The 17,788-nt window shown below is 44.0% G+C and overlaps 1 protein-coding gene across 1 annotated transcript in view; it reads right to left on the bottom strand.

The window, feature by feature from the left end:
• slc45a2 (solute carrier family 45 member 2) overlaps positions 1-5,689 on the bottom strand; it is a 75,763-nt gene extending 70,074 nt beyond the window's left edge. Inside the window, exons 1-2 of the mRNA XM_078225190.1 lie at positions 5,232-5,689; positions 4,661-4,837 (exon numbers count right to left, since the gene is read on the bottom strand). Coding sequence (XP_078081316.1) covers positions 4,661-4,837; positions 5,232-5,643 — 589 coding nt within the window. The 5' untranslated portion in view covers positions 5,644-5,689. The remainder of the gene's footprint in view (positions 1-4,660; positions 4,838-5,231) is intronic.
• Between the last annotated feature and the right edge of the window lie 12,099 nt (positions 5,690-17,788).

A 17,788-nucleotide genomic window follows, 5' to 3' on the forward strand; every position in this document is an offset into this window, starting at 1 on the left:
GTATTTATTCAGTGGGATTTTTCAGGCAGACAGGGCCTCAGTTTAACATTGCTTGGAAAAGGTAGCACTTCTGACAGTGCAGCATTCCTTCAGTACTGCACTGAAGTGTCAGATTTTAAATAACTTTTCTTTCCTTCCTTTCCTTATTGATTTTAACAAGACCAATTGTTTCCTGATTATACCAGTGTTTGAACCAGTGGGAATATTTCATTTTCCCACACCAATTATTCAAGCGAGTGAGATTGAGGATGGTTTTATAATGCGAACTAACATCCACTAGGAAGTGGGTTGAGGTTAAGTGACCTTTTTTCAGGCAGGACACACACACAGTACTTGTGCTCAATTGATTGTCCTGTTTCATACATTGCAACAGTGATGACACTGCAAAGGTATTTCATTCATTGTAAAGTGCTTTGGGATGGACTCTGTTTGTGAAAAGTGTGATATAATGCAAGCCTTTCTTTTTTCTCCTTACAATTCATCTTGTTGACCACAGCCAAGTGCCCGCTAGTGATTTGTTGACAAGTGAACACAAAAGCATTTTCTCCCCGTTTATCACTGGTAACCAAAAAAAAAATTTTTTTTGTGCAAAAGCAAAATACTGCGGATGCTGGAAATCAGAAATAAAAACATAAATTGTTGGAAATACTCAGCCGGTCTGGCAGCATCTGTGACGAGGGGAAGCAGAGAGAAGGGTTGATGATCTTGCCAAGACTGAAAGTTTGGTGGTCGATTCTACAGGCTCACTAATTGCTGGTGAGTATCATGATGGCTCAGAGAATTGAGTGTCAGGGAAAAATCCTGTTTGCTGCCCATTGCAATTCTCCCAACCCCCACCCCAACAGCCCCAGTCAGGTTCCCACCCATGGTAGGCAGCAACTCGATAATTATGCAAACGTGCTGATTGCAATACATGACTGAATGGTGGTGGGGGAGGGGGGGGTGACTCGTTATTTGAGTGGCTGGGGAGGCGGGGAGGGAGATTTCCCTCTTTGCTGAGAGGTTGGTGGTGCTCCCCTGGTCAGTGGGGCAGAGGAAAAATGTTAATGTAATGCCCTTATTCAAAAAGGAAGGGAGGTAGAAAGTAGCAAACTATAGACCAGTTAATTTAACGTCAGCTGTTGGGAAATTGTTACAATTCATTATTAATGAAGTAATAACAGGACGGCATGGTTTTATGAAGGGTAAGTCATGTTTGACTAACTTGCTAGAGTTCTTCGAAGATGCAATAAGCCAAGTGGATAATGGGGATCCTGTAGATGTAGCATATCTTGACTTCAGGAAGGCGATTGATAAGGTGCCGCACAGAAGGTTAATACACAAGGTAAGATCACATGGGCTCAGAGGTAATTAAATAGCTTAGATAGAGCGGCACGGTAGCACAGTGGTTAGCACTGCTGCTTCACAGCTCCAGGGTCCTGGGTTCGATTCCCGGCTCGGGTCACTGTCTGTGTGGAGTTTGCACATTCTCCTCGTGTCTGTGTGGGTTTGCTCCGGTTTCCTCCCACAGTCCAAAGATGTGCGGGTTAGGTTGATTGGCCAGGTTAAAAATTGTCCCTGAGATGTGTAGTTAGAGGGGTTAGCGGGTAAAATATGTGGGGGTAGGGCCTGGGTGGGATTGTGGTCGGTGCAGACTCGATGGGCCGAATGGCCTCCTTCTGCACTGTAGGGTTTCTATGATCTATGATGAAGAGGATTGGCTAATCAACAAAAAGCAGAGAGTCGGGATAAATGGGTCTTTATCTGATTGGCAAGATGTAACTAGTGGGGTACCAAAGGGTTCATTTCTTGGGCCCCAACCATTTTCAATCTATATTAATGACGTGGATGCAGGGATAGAAGATACTGCAGCTAAATCTGCAGATGGCACTAAAACAGGTGGGATAGTAAGTTTTTGATTTGATTTGATTTATTAATGTCACATGTATTAGGACACAGTGAAAAGTATTGTTTCTTGTGCGCCATACAGAAAGCATTCCATTCATAGACAAGGGAACGAAAGAGTGCAGAATGTAGTGTTACAGTCATAGCTAGGGTGTAGAGAAAGATCAACTTAGTGTGAGATAGGTCCATTCATAGGTCTGACGGCAGCTGGAAAGAGACTGTCTTGAGTCGGTTGGTATGTGACCTCAGACTTTTGTATCTTTTTCCCAATGGAAGAAGGTGGAAGAAAGAATATCTGGGGTGCATGGGGTCCTTAATTATGCTGGCTGCTTTGCCGAGGCAGCAGGAAGTGTCGACACAGTCAATGGATGGGAGGCTGGTTTGCATGATGGATTGGGCTACATTCATGAACTTTTGTAATATCTTGTGGTCTTGGGTAGAGCAGGAGCCATACCAAGCTGTGATACAACCAGAGAGAATGCTTTCTATGATGCATCTGTAAACGTTGGTGAGAGTCGTAGCTGACATGCCAAATTTCCTTAGTCTTCTGAGAAAGTAGAGGCGTTGGTGGGCTTTCTTAACTATAGTGTCGGTATGGGGGGACCAGGACAGCTTGTTGGTGGTCTGGACACCTAAAAACTTGAAGCTCTCGACCCTTTCTACTTTGTCCCCATTGACGTAGACAGGGGCATGTTCTCCTTTACGCTTCCTGAAGTTGATGACAATCTCCTTTGTTTTGTAATGAGGAAATAAGAAATTTACAAATCGATATAAGTTGGTTAGATGAGTGGGCCAAAATGTGGCAGATGGAGTTTAATGTGGATAAATGTGAGATTATCCATTTTGGTCAGAAAAATGGAAAGGCAGCTTATTATCTAAATGGGGAAAGACTTTGGGTGCTTCAGTGCAAAGGGATCTGAATGTCCTTGTGCAGATTTGCAGAAAATTGGTATTCAGGTACAGAAGGTAATATGGAAAACAAATGGAATTTTGCCATTTATAGCTAAAAGAATAGAGTATAAAAGTAAGGGAATGTTGCTGCAACTATATAAGGCATTGGTGAGACAGCACCTGGAAAACTGGTCCCCTTATTTGAGGAAGGATGTAATGGCATTAGAGGCAGTTCAGAGGAGGATCACTAGATTGATTTCAGAGATGAGGGATTTGTCTTATGAAGAGAGATTGAGCAGTTAAGACCAATACTGCCTGGAGTTTTATCAGAATGTGAGAGGATATAATTAAGGTATATAAGATGATAAAAGGTATTGACAATGTAGATGTAGAGCAGATGCTTCCTTTTGCAGGGCAATCTAGAACAAGAGGTCATAGATTTAGGACAAGGGGTAACAAATTTAAAACAGAGATGAGGAGAAACTACTTCTCGCAAAGGTTGGTGTATCTGTGGAATTCATTACACCAGAGTATGGCGAATGCTGGGACATTGAGTAAATTTAAGGAGAAGTTGTACAGATTTTTAATTAGTAATGGGTTGAAGGGTTATGGAGAATGGGCAGGAAAGTGGAGTAGAGGCCCAGTTGCGATCAGCCATGATTGTATTGAATGATGCCGCAAGCTCGAGGGGCTGAATTGCCTATTCCTGCTCCTAGCTCTTATATTTTGTGAATGCCTCCATTGAACCTGCCTCTACCGCACTTCCAGGCAGTGCATCCCAGACCTGAATCACTTTTTGTGTAATTTTTCCCCCCACATCACATTTGCTCCTTTTGCTAATCACTTGAAATCTGTGCCTCTCGCTCTTGATCCTTTTACGAGTGGGAACAATTTCTCCTTATCTACTCTTTCCAGCGTCCTCATGATTTTGAACATCTATCAGATCTGCCCTCGGCTTCCTGTCTCCATGGAAAACAGTCCCAAACTCTCCAATCTATCCTCATAACTGAAGTTTCTCATCCGTGGATCCATTCTTTTAAACCTCTTCTGCACTCTATCCAATCATTCACATCCTTCCTATAGTGTACACAGAACTGTACACAAAAGTCCATAAATCAACCTGTTGGACCATGTTATTAACATTCCTCTCCAGCCATCAGACCCTGAAGTGGGACTTGAACCCAGAGCTTTTGGCTCATAAGTAGGGACCTTACAGCATAACACGATTTCTTCCTTACAGACTTATGTATTTAAGTATTTTAATTTTTCATCTTGATTAACATTTTATACTTTCTATGTCCATTTTGGCACAACAATTATCACTAGACTATTAATCCAGAAACTCAGCTAATGTTCTGGGGACCCGGGTTCGAATCCTGTCATGGCCAATGGTGGAAATTGAATTCAATAAAAAATATCTGGAATTAAGAATCTACTGATGACCATGAAACCATTGTCGATTGTCAGAAAAACCCATCCCATTCATTAATGTCCTTGAGGGAAGGTTTGGCCTACATGTGACTCCAGAGCCACAGCAATGTGGTTGACTCTCAACTGCTCTTGGGCAACCAGGGATGGGTAATAAATGCTGGCAGTCATCAACATCCAACAAATGAATAAAAAAATTAATAGAGCACCCGTGTTGCAAGTCATATGCTACATAAACTATACCAGAAATCCCAATCTCCCCTGTAGGCTACATAGACTGTCTACAAATGATTTCAAACCAATAAGCCGAAGGGATTCTTTTATACCTGATAGTTTGCTACTTTTTGTATGTTTCTGGTTGACAAGATCACGAGTTGAGTCCTGCTGCAGTCAGGGTGAAACCCGTGATAACTGCACACGGCCAAGTGAGTGAGAGGCTTGAAAGGAATGCACTCACCAGTTAACAGTGCATGGAAGTGTAAGGCTTTCTCTTTATCCTGATGGGAGCAGACATCAAACAAATAAGCCTTGATAGGGCTGTCGATGAAGTCAGCTGAGAAGTCAAAGACGATCACGCCGAAAACTGTAATAAGGACGCCCCAAATGTGCTTTTGTTTTCTGTCCTTTATGGCAGCTGGAATACATTTACAATCAGATTATCAACCTGCAAGGTTCCTCAAATGTTTTGAGTTGGAGGTTATTTTAACATGGAAATTTTGCAGGACACATTTTTATGTACAGTATTATGAGAGAAGATTACGAGTTGTAACTGCAGTAGTTTAGCATTTTCGTATTTTAAACTTACTATTCAGGCGAGACAGGTGTAAAGGCAGATCTTGTAAAGAACTTATGGCTAAGATTTTTTTTACATTCTTGAACAAGTGGGCTCTGAGCATAATGTTAAAGATTGAGATTTTTAAAAAGTGAGTTCGAATGATTGAAGTTTCTAAAAGTTCTGTCAGTCTGGGTCGAGTTCTATAATTCACTAACACTGCTCTGATTTTACAGTCAGGGTCAATGCTACTTGCCTGTCACCACAGCGTCTCCGTTGAGAAAGAGTGTCATTCCCAGCACCATCAGGACCCCCAGGGCTAAGATGTAGGGTCTCCTCCTGCCCCATCTGGAGCGGCTGTAATCGCTGGCGGAGCCGACCACGGGCTGGAGGATGAAGCCCAGGATAGGGCTGGTGAGCCAGACCAGGCTGTAGAGGCTGCTCGGGAGACCCACGCTGAGCAGCACCGGGGTGGCGAAAGCTCCCTCGGCAGCGTAGCAGAACTCCCTCCCGAACATCACGGCGCTGTGCATGAGCAGCCTGAGCGTGGACCTCCGGGGAGGCTCCAGCTGCGCTCTCACCTCCACATCTGTCCTGCCGCTGCTCCACACCTGGGTTTGGGGCAGTTGGCTCACCTTGTCCTTTGGCAGCGCTGTTGAACGTGTCATAGCTACTTACTTTAAATGTTTCTTCACCCCTGCCTCCCCGGAGTCTGGCAGGCGTTTCACTTCCCGGGAACAGCAGCAGAAATATTTATGGATCTCCCACTCTCTCAATGACGCAGGTCTGCGGGGTAGAAAAGTACTCACCATCCGAGTGGTCACCGCTTTGTTAAACTTGTGTGAGCGCTTGCCAAGTGAACTCACAGTAATTTAAAGTTCTTTTTAAAGTTGAAGTTTATTTATTAGTGTCACAAGTCGGTTTACATTAACACTGCAATGAAGTTACTGTGGAAATCTCCTATTGTGCAACCCAAATTTCCCCATGTAAACTCGAAAGTAATCATTGGGTGGTATTTATTTTCTTTTAAAATTGTAACTATTTTTTTCCGACTATTCCTGCCCTTAAAATACAACGAAGCTGATGTGGCAGTTCCTCTGGCCATGATGCCTGCACACAATGCTTATGTGACATGGGGGGGGGGGGGGCACGCTGGCTCACTGCTGTCTCACAGTGCCAGGGTCCTGGGTTCGATTCCTGGCTTGGGTCTCTTCTCTGTCTGTTTGCACATTGCCCCTGTGTGTGGGTTTCCTCTAGGTGCTCCGGTTTCCTCCTACAGCCCAAAGATGTGTGGGTTAGGTGGATTGGCTATGCTAAATTGACCTTAAAGTAAAATTTATTTATTGGTCACAAGTAGGCTTACATTCACACTGCAATGAAGGTACTGTGAAAATAGTGTCAGGGGAACTAGCTAGGGTAAATGCATGGAGTTATGGGGATAGGACATGGCTAGGATTGTGATCAGTGCAGACTTGATGGGCTGAATGGCCTCCTTCTACACTATAGGATTCTATAACACTATTCCTCATCTTTCAGTATAAAATCTTTTTTTTGCTCAAGTTATGACCTGTAAACCCCTGCCCTAAGAGGGTACTTCCTTTAATTCTTTTCATAGGATATGTGGCTAAGCGAGCATTCATTGCCCATCCCTAATTGCCCTTGAAAGTGTGGAAGATGAGGAATGAACTTATAGAGGTTTATAAAATCATGAGGGGCATAGATAAGGTGAATACCAAGGTCTTTTCCCCAGGGTGGGGAGTCCAAAACAGGAGGGCATAGATTTGACTTGATTTATTATTGTCACTTGTATTAGTATACAGTGAAAAGCATTGTTTCTTGAATGCTATACAGACAAAGCATATCATACATAGAAAAGCAAAGGAAAGACTGCAGAATGTAATGTTACAGTCATAGCGAGGGTGTAGAGAAAGATCAACTTAATACGAGGGTAGGTCCGTTTAAAGGTTGGATGGCAGCAGGGAATAAGCTGTTCTTGAGTCAGTTGGCACGTGACCTCAGGTTTTTACATCTTTTTCCTGACGGAAGAAGATGGAAGAGAATGTCCGGGATGCATGGGGTCCTTGATTATGCTTGCTGTTTTTCCGAGACAGCGGGAAATGTAGACAGAGTCAGTGGATGGGAGGCTGGTTTGCGTGATGGATTGGGCTTCATTCATGACCCTTTGTGGTTTTTTGGGTCTTGGACAGACCAGGAGTCATACCAATCTGTGATACAACCAGAAAAAATGCTTTTTATGGTGCATCTGTAAAGATTGGTGAGTCATAGCAGACGTGCCAAATTTCCTTAGTCTCCTTTGGAAGTAGAGGTGTTGGTGGGCTTTGTTAACTATAGCATCGGTGTGGAAGGACCTGGACACATTGTTGGTGATTTGGACACCTAGAAAGCTGAAGCTCTCGGCCATTTCTACTTTGTCCCCATTGATGTAGATAGGGGCATATTCTCCACTATGCTTCCTGCAGTCAATGACTATTTCCTTCATTTTGTTGACATTGAGGGAGAGATTATCGTAATCGCACCAGTTCACCAGATTCTCTATCTCTTTCCTGTATTCTGTCTCATAGTTGTTTGAGATCTAACCCACTACAGTGGTATCATCAGAAAACTTGAAAATTGAGTTGGAGGGGAATTTGGCCATAGGTGTATAATGAGTATTGTAAGGGGCTGAGGACACAGCTTAATGGGACACTGGTGCTGAGGATGTTCATGGAGGAGGTGTTGTTGCCTTAAGGTTTAAGGTGAGAGGGGAAAGATTTAAAAGGGACCTGAGGGGTAACTTTTTCACACGGAGGGTGGTGCGTAAATGGAATGAGCTGCCAGAGGAGGTGGTAGAGGCGGGTACAATTACAACTTATAAAAATAGAAATGGTGGAGAGCTTCAAGTTTTTAGGTGTCCAGATCACCAACAACCTCTTCTGGTCCCTCCATGCCGACACTATAGTTAAGGAAGCCCACCGACGCCTCTACCTTCTCAGAAGACTAAGGAAATTTGGCATGTCAACTACAACTCTCACCATCTTTTACAGATGCACCATAAAAAGCATTCTTTCTGGTTGTATCACAGCTTGGTACGGCTCCTGCTCTGCCCAAGGCCGCAAGGAACTACAAAAGGTTGTGAATTTAGCCCAATCCATCACGCAAACCAGCCTCCCATCCATTGACTCTGTCTACACTTCCTGCTGCCTCGGCAAAGCAGCCAGCATAATTAAGGACCCCATACACTCCAGACATTCTCTCTTCCATCTTCTTCCATTAGGAAAAAAATACAAAAGTCTGAGGTCACATACCAACCAACTCAAGAACAGCTTCTTCCCTGCTGCCATCAGACTTTTGAATGGACCTACCTTGCATTAAGTTGATCTTTCTCTACACCCTAGCTATAACTGTAACACTACATTCTGCATTCTCTTGTTTCCTTCTCTATGAATGGTATGCTTTATCTATATAGCGCGCAAGAAACAATACATTTCACTGTATGTTAATACATATGACAATGATAAATCAAATCAAATCGAAAGACATTTGGACAGGTACATGGATAGGAACGGTTTAGAAGGGTATGGGCAAATGGGACTAGTTCCATTTAGGAAACCTGGTTGGCATGGATGAGTTGGGCCAAAGGGCCTTTTTCTGTGTTGTATATCTCTATGACTCTATGAGAAGGCGGTGGTGAACTGCTTTCTTGTACTGTTGCAGTACATGTGGTTTAGGTACATTGACAACACTGTTAGGAAAGGAACTCCATGATTTTGATCAGTGACGACAAAGCAAAAGTGATATATTTCCAAGTCAGTATGGTGGCTGGCTTGGAGGGGAACTTGCAAGTTTTGATGTTCCTATGTATTTGCTACCCTTGCCTTTCTAAATGGTAGTGGTCACCAGTTGGAAGGTGCTGTGAAAGAAGCCTTTGTAAGTTGCTTCAGTGACATCCATGGTAGATATGGCTGTCACTGTGCATCGGTGGTGGAGGGAGTGAATATTGTAGGTGATGGATGGGCTGTTAATCAAGTGGGCTTCTTTGTCCTGATGGTGCTGAGATTCTTGAGTGTTGTTGAAGCGACACTCATCCAGGCAAGTGGAAAATACCCCATCACAATCCTGACTTGCAGCTTAGACAGGTTTTAGGGAGTAGGGAGGTGCGTTATTCTCCATAGAATTCCCAGCCATGGACCTGTTCTGGTAGCCACACTATTTTTATGGCTGGTCAGATTCAGTCTCTGGTCAATGGTAACCCCCAGAATGTTGATAGTGGGGGATTCAGTGATGGAGGATTCTGTGATGGTAATGGCATTGATTGTCAAGGGAAGATAGTTGAATTGTCTCTTCTTGGAGATGTTCTTTGTCTGGCACTTGTGTGGAGCAAATCTCTGCTGCTGTCAGACTTTTGAATGGACTTACCTTGCATTAAATTGATCTTTCTCTACACCCGAGCTATGACTGAAACACTACATTCTTCACTCTCTTGTTTCCTTCTCTATGAATGGTATGCTTTGTCTGTGTTGTGTGCAGAAACAATACTTTTCACTGTATGTTAATACATGTGACAATAATAAATCAAATCAAATCAAATCAAATGTTACTTTCCACTTATCAACCCACGCCTGAATATTGTTGATGTCTTGCTGCATTTGGGCATGCTTTAACTGAGGAGTCATGAATGGTGTTGAACATTGTGCAGTGGCCAGCAAACATTCTCATTTCTGACCCTATAATGGAAAGAAGGTCATTGATGAAATAGCTGAGGATGGTTGGGCCGAGGACACTACCCTGAGAGACTCCTTCAGCGATGTTCTGGGACTGAAATGGCTGACTTCCAACAACCACAACCAATAACCATCATTTTTCTTTTGCCAGGAAGGACTTCAAGCAGGAGAGAATTTTGCTTATGGTTCTGAATGACTTACATTTTGCGAGAGTCCCTTGATATTACACTCGGTCAAATGCTGCCTTGATGTTAAGGGCAGTCACTCTCATCTCATTCCGAGAGGTCAGCTCTTTCTTCATGTTTGGACTATGGCTGTAACAAGCTCAGAAGCTGAAGGCCCTGGTGGAACCCAAACTGAGCATCATTGAGCAGGTTATTGCTGAGCAAGTGCCATCATTTTGCTGATGATTGAGATCAGACTAATGGGGCATTAATTGGCTGGGTTGGCTTTGTCCTGATAGAACATAGAACATAGAACATTACAGCGCAGTACAGGCCCTTCAGCCCTCGATGTTGCGCCGACCAGTGGAACCAATCTAAAGCCCCTCTAATCCACACTATTCCAATATCATCCATATGTTTATCCAATAACCATTTGAACGCTTTTAATGTTGACGAGTCCACTACTGCTGCAGGCAGGGCATTCCACGCCCTTACTACTCTCTGAGTAAAGAAGCTACCTCTAACATCTGTCCTATATCTCTCACCCCTCAATTTAAAGCTATGTCCCCTCATGCTAGCCAACACCATCCGAGGAAAAAGGCTCTCACTATCCACCCTATCTAATCCTCTGATCATCTTGTATGCCTCTATTAAGTCACCTCTTAACCTTCTTCTCTCTAACGAAAACAACCTCAAGCCCCTCAGCCCTCATACGATTTTCCCATCATACCAGGCAACATCCTGGTAAATCTCCTCTGCACCCTTTCCAACACTTCCACATCATTCCTACAATACGACGACCAGAACTGTACGTAATACTCCAAATGCGGCCGCAACAGAGTTTTGTACAGTTGCAGCATAACCTCCTGGCTCCGAAACTCAATCCCTCTACCAATAAAAGCTAACACACCGTACGCCTTCTTAACAACCCTATCAACCTGGGTGCCAACTTTCAGGGATCTATGCACATGGACACCCAGGTCCCTCTGTTCATCCACATTACCAAGTATCTTACCATTAGCCCAGTACTCTGTATTCCTGTTACTCCTTCCAAAGTGAATCACCTCACACTTTTCCGCATTAAACTCCATTTGCCACCTCTCAGCCCAGCTCTGCAGCTTATCTATGTCCCTCTGTAACCTGCCACTTCCCTCCGCACTGTCTACAACTCCACCGACTTCAGTGTCATCCGCAAATTTACTAATCCATCCTTCCACGCCCTCATCTCGGTCATTTATAAAAATGACAAACAGCAGTGGCCCCAAAACAGATCCTTGCGGTACACCACTAGTAACTGAACTCCAGGATGAATATTTCCCATCAACCACCACCCTCTGTTTTCTTACAGCTAGCCAATTCCTGATCCAAACCACTAAATCACCCTCAATCCCATGTGTCCGTATTTTCTGCAAAAGCTTACCATGGGGAACCTTATCAAACGCTTTGCTGAAATCCATATACACCACATCAACCGCTTTACCCTCACCCACCTCTTTGGTCACCTTTGCAAAGAACTCAATAAGGTTTGTGAGGCACGACCTACCCTTCACAAAACCGTGCTGACTATCCCTAAACAAATTATTCCTTTCTAGGTGATTATAAATCCTATCTCTTATAATCCTTTCTAATACTTTGCCCACAACAGAAGTAAGGCTCACCGATCTATAATTACCACAGTTGTCCCTACTCCCCTTCTTGAACAAGGGGACAACATTTGCTATCCTCCAGTCTTCTGGCACTGTTCCTGTAGACAATGATGACACAAAGATCAAAGCCAAAGGCTCTGCAATCTCCTCTCTAGCCTCCCAGAGAATCCTAGGATAAATCCCATCGGGCCCAGGGGACTTATCTATTTTTACCCTTTCCAGAATTGCTAACACCTCCTCCTTATGAACATCAATCCCATCTAGTCCAACAGCCTGCATCTCAGTACTCCCCTCGACAATACTGTCCCTCTCCAGTGTGAATACCGATGAAAAATATTCATTTAGTGCCTCTCCTAGCTCTTTAGACTCCACGCACAACTTCCCACTACTGTCCTTGACTGGCCCTAATCTTACCCTAGTCATTCTTTTACTCCTGACGTACCTATAGAAAGCTTTAGGGTTTTCCTTGATCCTACCTGCCAAAGTCTTCTCATGTCCCCTCCTGGCTCTTCTTAACTCTTTCTTTGGGTCCTTCCTGGCTAACTTGTAACTCTCAAGTGCCCTAACTGAGCCTTCTCGTCTCATCTTAACATCAGTCTCCTTCTTCCCCTTCACAAGAGATTCAACCTCCTTAGTAAACCACGGTTCCCTCACACGTCTGCTTCCTCCCTGCCTGACAGGTACATATTTATCAAGGACGCGTAGTAGCTGTTCCTTGAACAAGTTCCACATTACAATTATGCCCATCCTCTGCAGTTTCCTTCCCCAACCTATGCCAGCTAAATCTCGCCTAATCGCATCATAATTTCCTTTCCCCCAGCTATAACTCTTGCCCTTTGGTATATACCTATCCTTTTCCATTGCTAAGGTAAACGTAATCGAATTGTGGTCACTGTTACCAAAGTGCTCACTTACCTCCAAATCTAACACCTGGCCTGGTTCATTACCCAGTACCAAATCCAATGTGGCCTCGCCTCTTGTTGGTCTATCTACATACTGCGTCAGGAAGTCTTCCTGCACACATTGGTCAAAAACCAACCCCTCTCAAGTACTCGAACTATAGCTTTTCTAGTCAATATTTGTAAAGTTAAAGTCCCCCATAACAACTACCCTGTTACTTTCGCTCCTATCCAGAATCATCTTTGCAATCTTTTCCTCTCCATCTCTGGAACTTTTCTGAGGTCTATAAAAAACTCCCAACAGGGTGACCTCTCCTTTCCTGTTTCTAATCTCAGCCCAAACTACCTCAGTAGACGAGTCCTCATCAAATGTCCTTTCTGCCACCGTAATACTGTCCTTGACTAACAATGCCACACCTCCCCTCTTTTACCACCTTCCCTGCACTTACTGAAACATCTAAACTCCGGAACCTGCAACAACCATTCCTGTCCCTGCTCTATCCATTATGATTTTTGTGTATAAGGCATAACTTGGTGGTTTTCCACATTGCCGAGTACACGCCAGTACTAGAGCTACACTGGAACACCTTGGCTCAGGGTGCAGCTAGTTCTGGAGTTTAAGTCTTCAGTACTTTTGCTGGAATGTTGTCAGGGGCTATTGTCTTTGCAGTATTCAGTGCCTTCACCTGTTTCTTGATATCATGTGAAATTAGAAAATTTTGGCTCAGTACTTGCACATATTTAAGACTTATAAATGTTTTGACCTCATTATTAAAATAGCAGGGGTGTACAGAACTTTATAAAGTTATTTGCCGAGTTTTCAAATGAAGTTTTGGTATTTATTTATCTGTGATGGTGAATGAAAGGAAACTAGCATTTACAAAGCACCCTCCATGATTTCAGGACATCCCAAAAACAGTTTACAACCATTGGAGTGTTTTTGAAGAGTAGACATTTGAATTGCACAAAGCAATGTAGTCAATTTTCACCCACAACCAGGAATGAGATAATAAGCAGAAAATCTGTCAAAGTGAAATAACAACAAATGCTGGAAATAATCAGAGAGGTTGCAGGTTGATAAGCTTGCATAAGAATTCATCAGTTCTCGTCATCAACCTGAAACATTTGCCAAAATCTTGCTGACGTTCACCCCCGCCATGGGTTTCTTGATGGTGAGGTGTGCGTTCAATGGGAATCCCCATTGGCGATGGTGGGACAATAAGATCCTGCCACCAATGAGTGGTGCGCCACCTCCTGCTTCCGGTAAACACACCAAAGAGAGGGAGAAAAGTCCCGTCCAACAACTTTGTTTTTCTCCACAGGTGCTGCCTGACCTGTTGTTCCTGGGAGGCTCGGTTTTGGAAACCTTGATTCATGGGATGTGGGCGTTGCTGGCTGGGCCAGCATTTATTGTCCATGCCTATTTGTCCGTGGACTTTTAAGAATCAACCACATTTCTCTAGATTTTGGGCCACATCAGGTAAGGATGGCAGATTTCCTTCCCTAAAAGACATTAGTGAACCAGATGGGTTTGATTTTCATGGGCATTAATAGGCTTTTAATACCAGATTTTTCTGCCATGTGGGATTTGAACCTGGGTTCCCAGAGTGTTACCCCGGGATTACTAGCCAAGCGACAATACCACTATGCCACCGTCTCCCCTGCTGAGTATTTCCTGTGCTTTTAAAAAAAAAATTTATTCCAGCATCTACTGCATTTTAAAAAAATATTAATCTTTTTAAGAGCCCAGTTCGCCCACAATTTTGGAGCCATACAGTCTTCTCTCTAATCTTATTTGCCCGCTGCCAATTTGCACGTTGCTCTGGTAATAATCCAGAGATTATTATCTTTGAGGTTCTGCTTCTTAACTTGGTGTCTAGCTCTTCATGCTGACTATACAGAACCTCTATCCCAATTCCACATATTGGTGGGATTTTCCAGGTCCCCTTCTGTGGCTTTTTTCGTGGTGGTAGAGGCAGCCCATCATTCACTGTCGGCAGGACTGGCTGGAAAATTCTGGTCTGAATTGTTGGTCCTTACATGAACCATGCCAACTGGATCCTCACCAGCCTGATCAGATGTTCCAAACCCTGGCACTGTGCAGGCAACACAGCCATATGGACTCTCGCTGTTTATTGCTTGGTAGCACTCTTGATGACCCTTTCCATCACTTTACTGAAGATTGAGAGTAGGTTAATAGGGCAATAATTAGTTGGGTTGGATTTGTCCTGGTTCTTGTGTACAGGGCAAACAAGGGTAATTTTCCACATTGACGGAGAAATGCCAGTGTTGTAGCTGTACTGGAACAATTTAGCTATAGGCATGGCAAGTTCTTGATTTGATTTGATTTGATTTATTATTGTCACATGTATTAACATACAGTGAAAAGTATTGTTTCTTGCACGCTATACAGACAAAACATACTGTTCATAGAGAAGGAAACAAGAGAGTGCAGAATGTAGTGTTACTGTTATAGCTAGGGTGCAGAGAAAGATTAACTTAATGCAAGGTAAGTCCGTTCAAAAATCTGACAGCAGCAGGGAAGAAGCTGTTCTTGAGTCAATTGGTACGTGACCTCAGACTTTTGTATCTTTCTCCCGATGGAAGAAGGTGGAAGAGAGAATATCCAGGGTGCGTGGGGTCCTAAATTATGCTCACCTGATGAAGGGGCAGTGCTCCGAAAGCTCGTGCTAAACCTGTTGGACTTTAACCTGGTGTTGTGAGACTACTTACTGTGCCTACCCCAGTCCAACGCCGGCAACTCTACATCTTATTTATGCTGGCTGCTTTGCCGAGGCAGTGGGAAGTGTAGACAGGGTCAATGGATGGGAGGCTGGTTTGCGTGATGGATTGGGCTACATTCACGATCTTTAGTAGTTCCTTGCGGTCTTGGGCAGAGCAGGAGCCATACCAAGCTGTGATACAGCCAGAAATAATGCTTTCTATGGTGCATCTGTAAACGTTGGTGAGAGCTGTAGCTGACATGCCAAATTTCCTTAGTCTTCTGAGTAAGTAGAGGCGTTGGTGGACTTTCTTAACTAGAGTGTCGGCATGGGGGGACCAGGACAGGTTGTTGGTGATCTGGACACCCAAAAACTTGAAGTTCTTGACCCTTTCTACTTCGTCCCCGTTGATGTAGGCAGGGGCATGTTCTCCTTTACGCTTCCTGAAGTCGATGACAATCTCCTTCATTTTGTTGACATTGAGGGAGAGATTATTGTTGCCGCACCAGTTCACCAGATTCTCTTTCTCATTCCTGTACTCTGTCTCATCATTGTATGAGATCCGATCCCCGACGGTGGTATCGTCAGCAAACGTGAAAATCGAATTGGAGGGGAATTTGGCCGCACAGTCATAGGTGTATAAGGAGTATAATAGGGGGCTGAGAACACAGCCTTGTGGGTCACCAGTGTTGAGGATAATCTTGGAGGAGGTGTTGTTGCCTATCCTTACTGATTGTGGTCTGTGAGTTAGGAAGTTCAGTCCTGGAGGTGCCAAGGCCCAGGCCACGGAGTTTGGAGATGAATTTTGTGAGAATAATAATGTTGAAGGCTGAGCTGTATCAATAAATAGGAGTCTGACATAGGTGTCCTTGTTATCTAGGTGCTCCAGAGTTGAGTGCAGGGCCAGGGAGATGGCATCTGCTGTGGACCTGTTGCAGTGGTAGGCGAACTATAGTGGATCCAGGTAGTCCGGGAGGCTGGAATTGATTCGTGCCATGACTAACCTTTCGAAGCACTTCATGATGTTGGATGTCAGAGCCACCAGCTGATAGTCATTAAGGCACGCTGCTTGGTTTTTCTTAGGTACCAGGATGATGGCCATCTTCTTGAAGCAGATAGGGACCTCAGATTGTTGTAAAGAGAGGTTGAAGATATCTGTGAATACCCCCGCCAGCTGATCCGCGCAGGATCTGAGTGCTCGTCCGGGTACCCCATCCAGGCCAGTTGCTTCAAGAAAGCTGCTCTGACATCTGCAATGGTGACCCTAGGTACAGGTTCATCCAGGGTGGAGGGCATGCTCTCGCTGATCTCTTGCTCAAAATGGGTGTAGAATGCATTGAGCTCATCAGGGAGGAGTGCGTTGGAGCCGGCAACTTTACATGCCTTCATCTTGTAGATGTCTTCAGTACTATTGCTGAATGTTGTCAGGGCTCATATCCTTTGCAGCATGCAGTGTCTTCCGTCATTCCTTAATATCACATGGAATGGATTGAATTGGCTGAAGACTAACATTTGTGATGCTGAAGACTAACATTTGTGATGCTGGGAATCTCTGGATGAGACCGAAGTGGATCATCCGCTCGGCACTTCTAGTTGAATGTGGATTTTTTTATTTGTTCATGGGATGTGAGCGTCACTGGCTGGAACAGCCTTTTCCCTTAGGGCATATAAGAGTCGATCACATTGCTGTGGATCTGGAGTCACATGTAGGCCAGATCAGATAGGAATGGCAGATTTCCTTCCCTAAAAGACATTTGTGAATCAAATGAGTTTTTATGATAATGATAATGATTTCATGGTCATCATTAGACTTTTTAATTCCATATTTTTATTGAATTTGAATTTCACCGTCTGCCATGGTGGGATTTGAACCTGGATCCCGAAAGCTTTACCCTGGGTCTCTGGATTACTAGTCCAGTGACAATATCACTATGCTGCTGCGAATGCTTCAGCCTTGTCTTTTGCACTTGTGCTGGGTTCCCCCATCTTTGAGGATGGGGATATTTGTCAAGCCTCCTCCTCTAGTGAATTGTTTAATTGTCCACCAGCATTCAAGACTGGATGTGACAGGCCTGCAGAGCTTAGATCTGATCTGTTGGTTGTGGAATAGCTTAGCTCTATCATTTGCTCCTTATGCTGTTTGGTATGCAGGTGTTGTAGCTTCACCATGTTGACACCTCATTTTATGGTTTGCTCCTGGCATGCCCTCCTGCACTCTTTCTTGAGGCAGGCTTGATCCACTGGCTTGGTGGTAATGATAGTGGGGGATACGACAAACCATGATGTTAGTGATTGTGGTTCTGCTGCTGCTGCTGCTGATGGCCGAGGGAACCACATGGATGCCCAGTTTTGAGTTGTTAGATCTGTTCGAAGTCTATCCCATTTAGCACAGTGGTCGTGCCGCACAACACAAAGGAAGATATCCTCAATGTGAAGACGGGACTTAGCAGCATTTAAGCAGCAAATAGATGAATAGAATGGGAATGGACTCCATAAATGCATACAGTTTTAGTTTATGCAGGCATCACAATTGGCGCAGGCCTGGAGGGCCAAAGGGACTGTTCCTTGTTCTTTGTTCTAAAAGCTAAACAATATTAATGAAATTTGTTAGATCAGATAACAGATTTAGCCACATTTTATACGGTATGCTATAACTCTAT

The sequence above is a fragment of the Mustelus asterias genome, chromosome 1 (genome assembly GCF_964213995.1).
Source record: "Mustelus asterias chromosome 1, sMusAst1.hap1.1, whole genome shotgun sequence".
NCBI classification, from domain to species: Eukaryota; Metazoa; Chordata; class Chondrichthyes; order Carcharhiniformes; family Triakidae; genus Mustelus; species Mustelus asterias.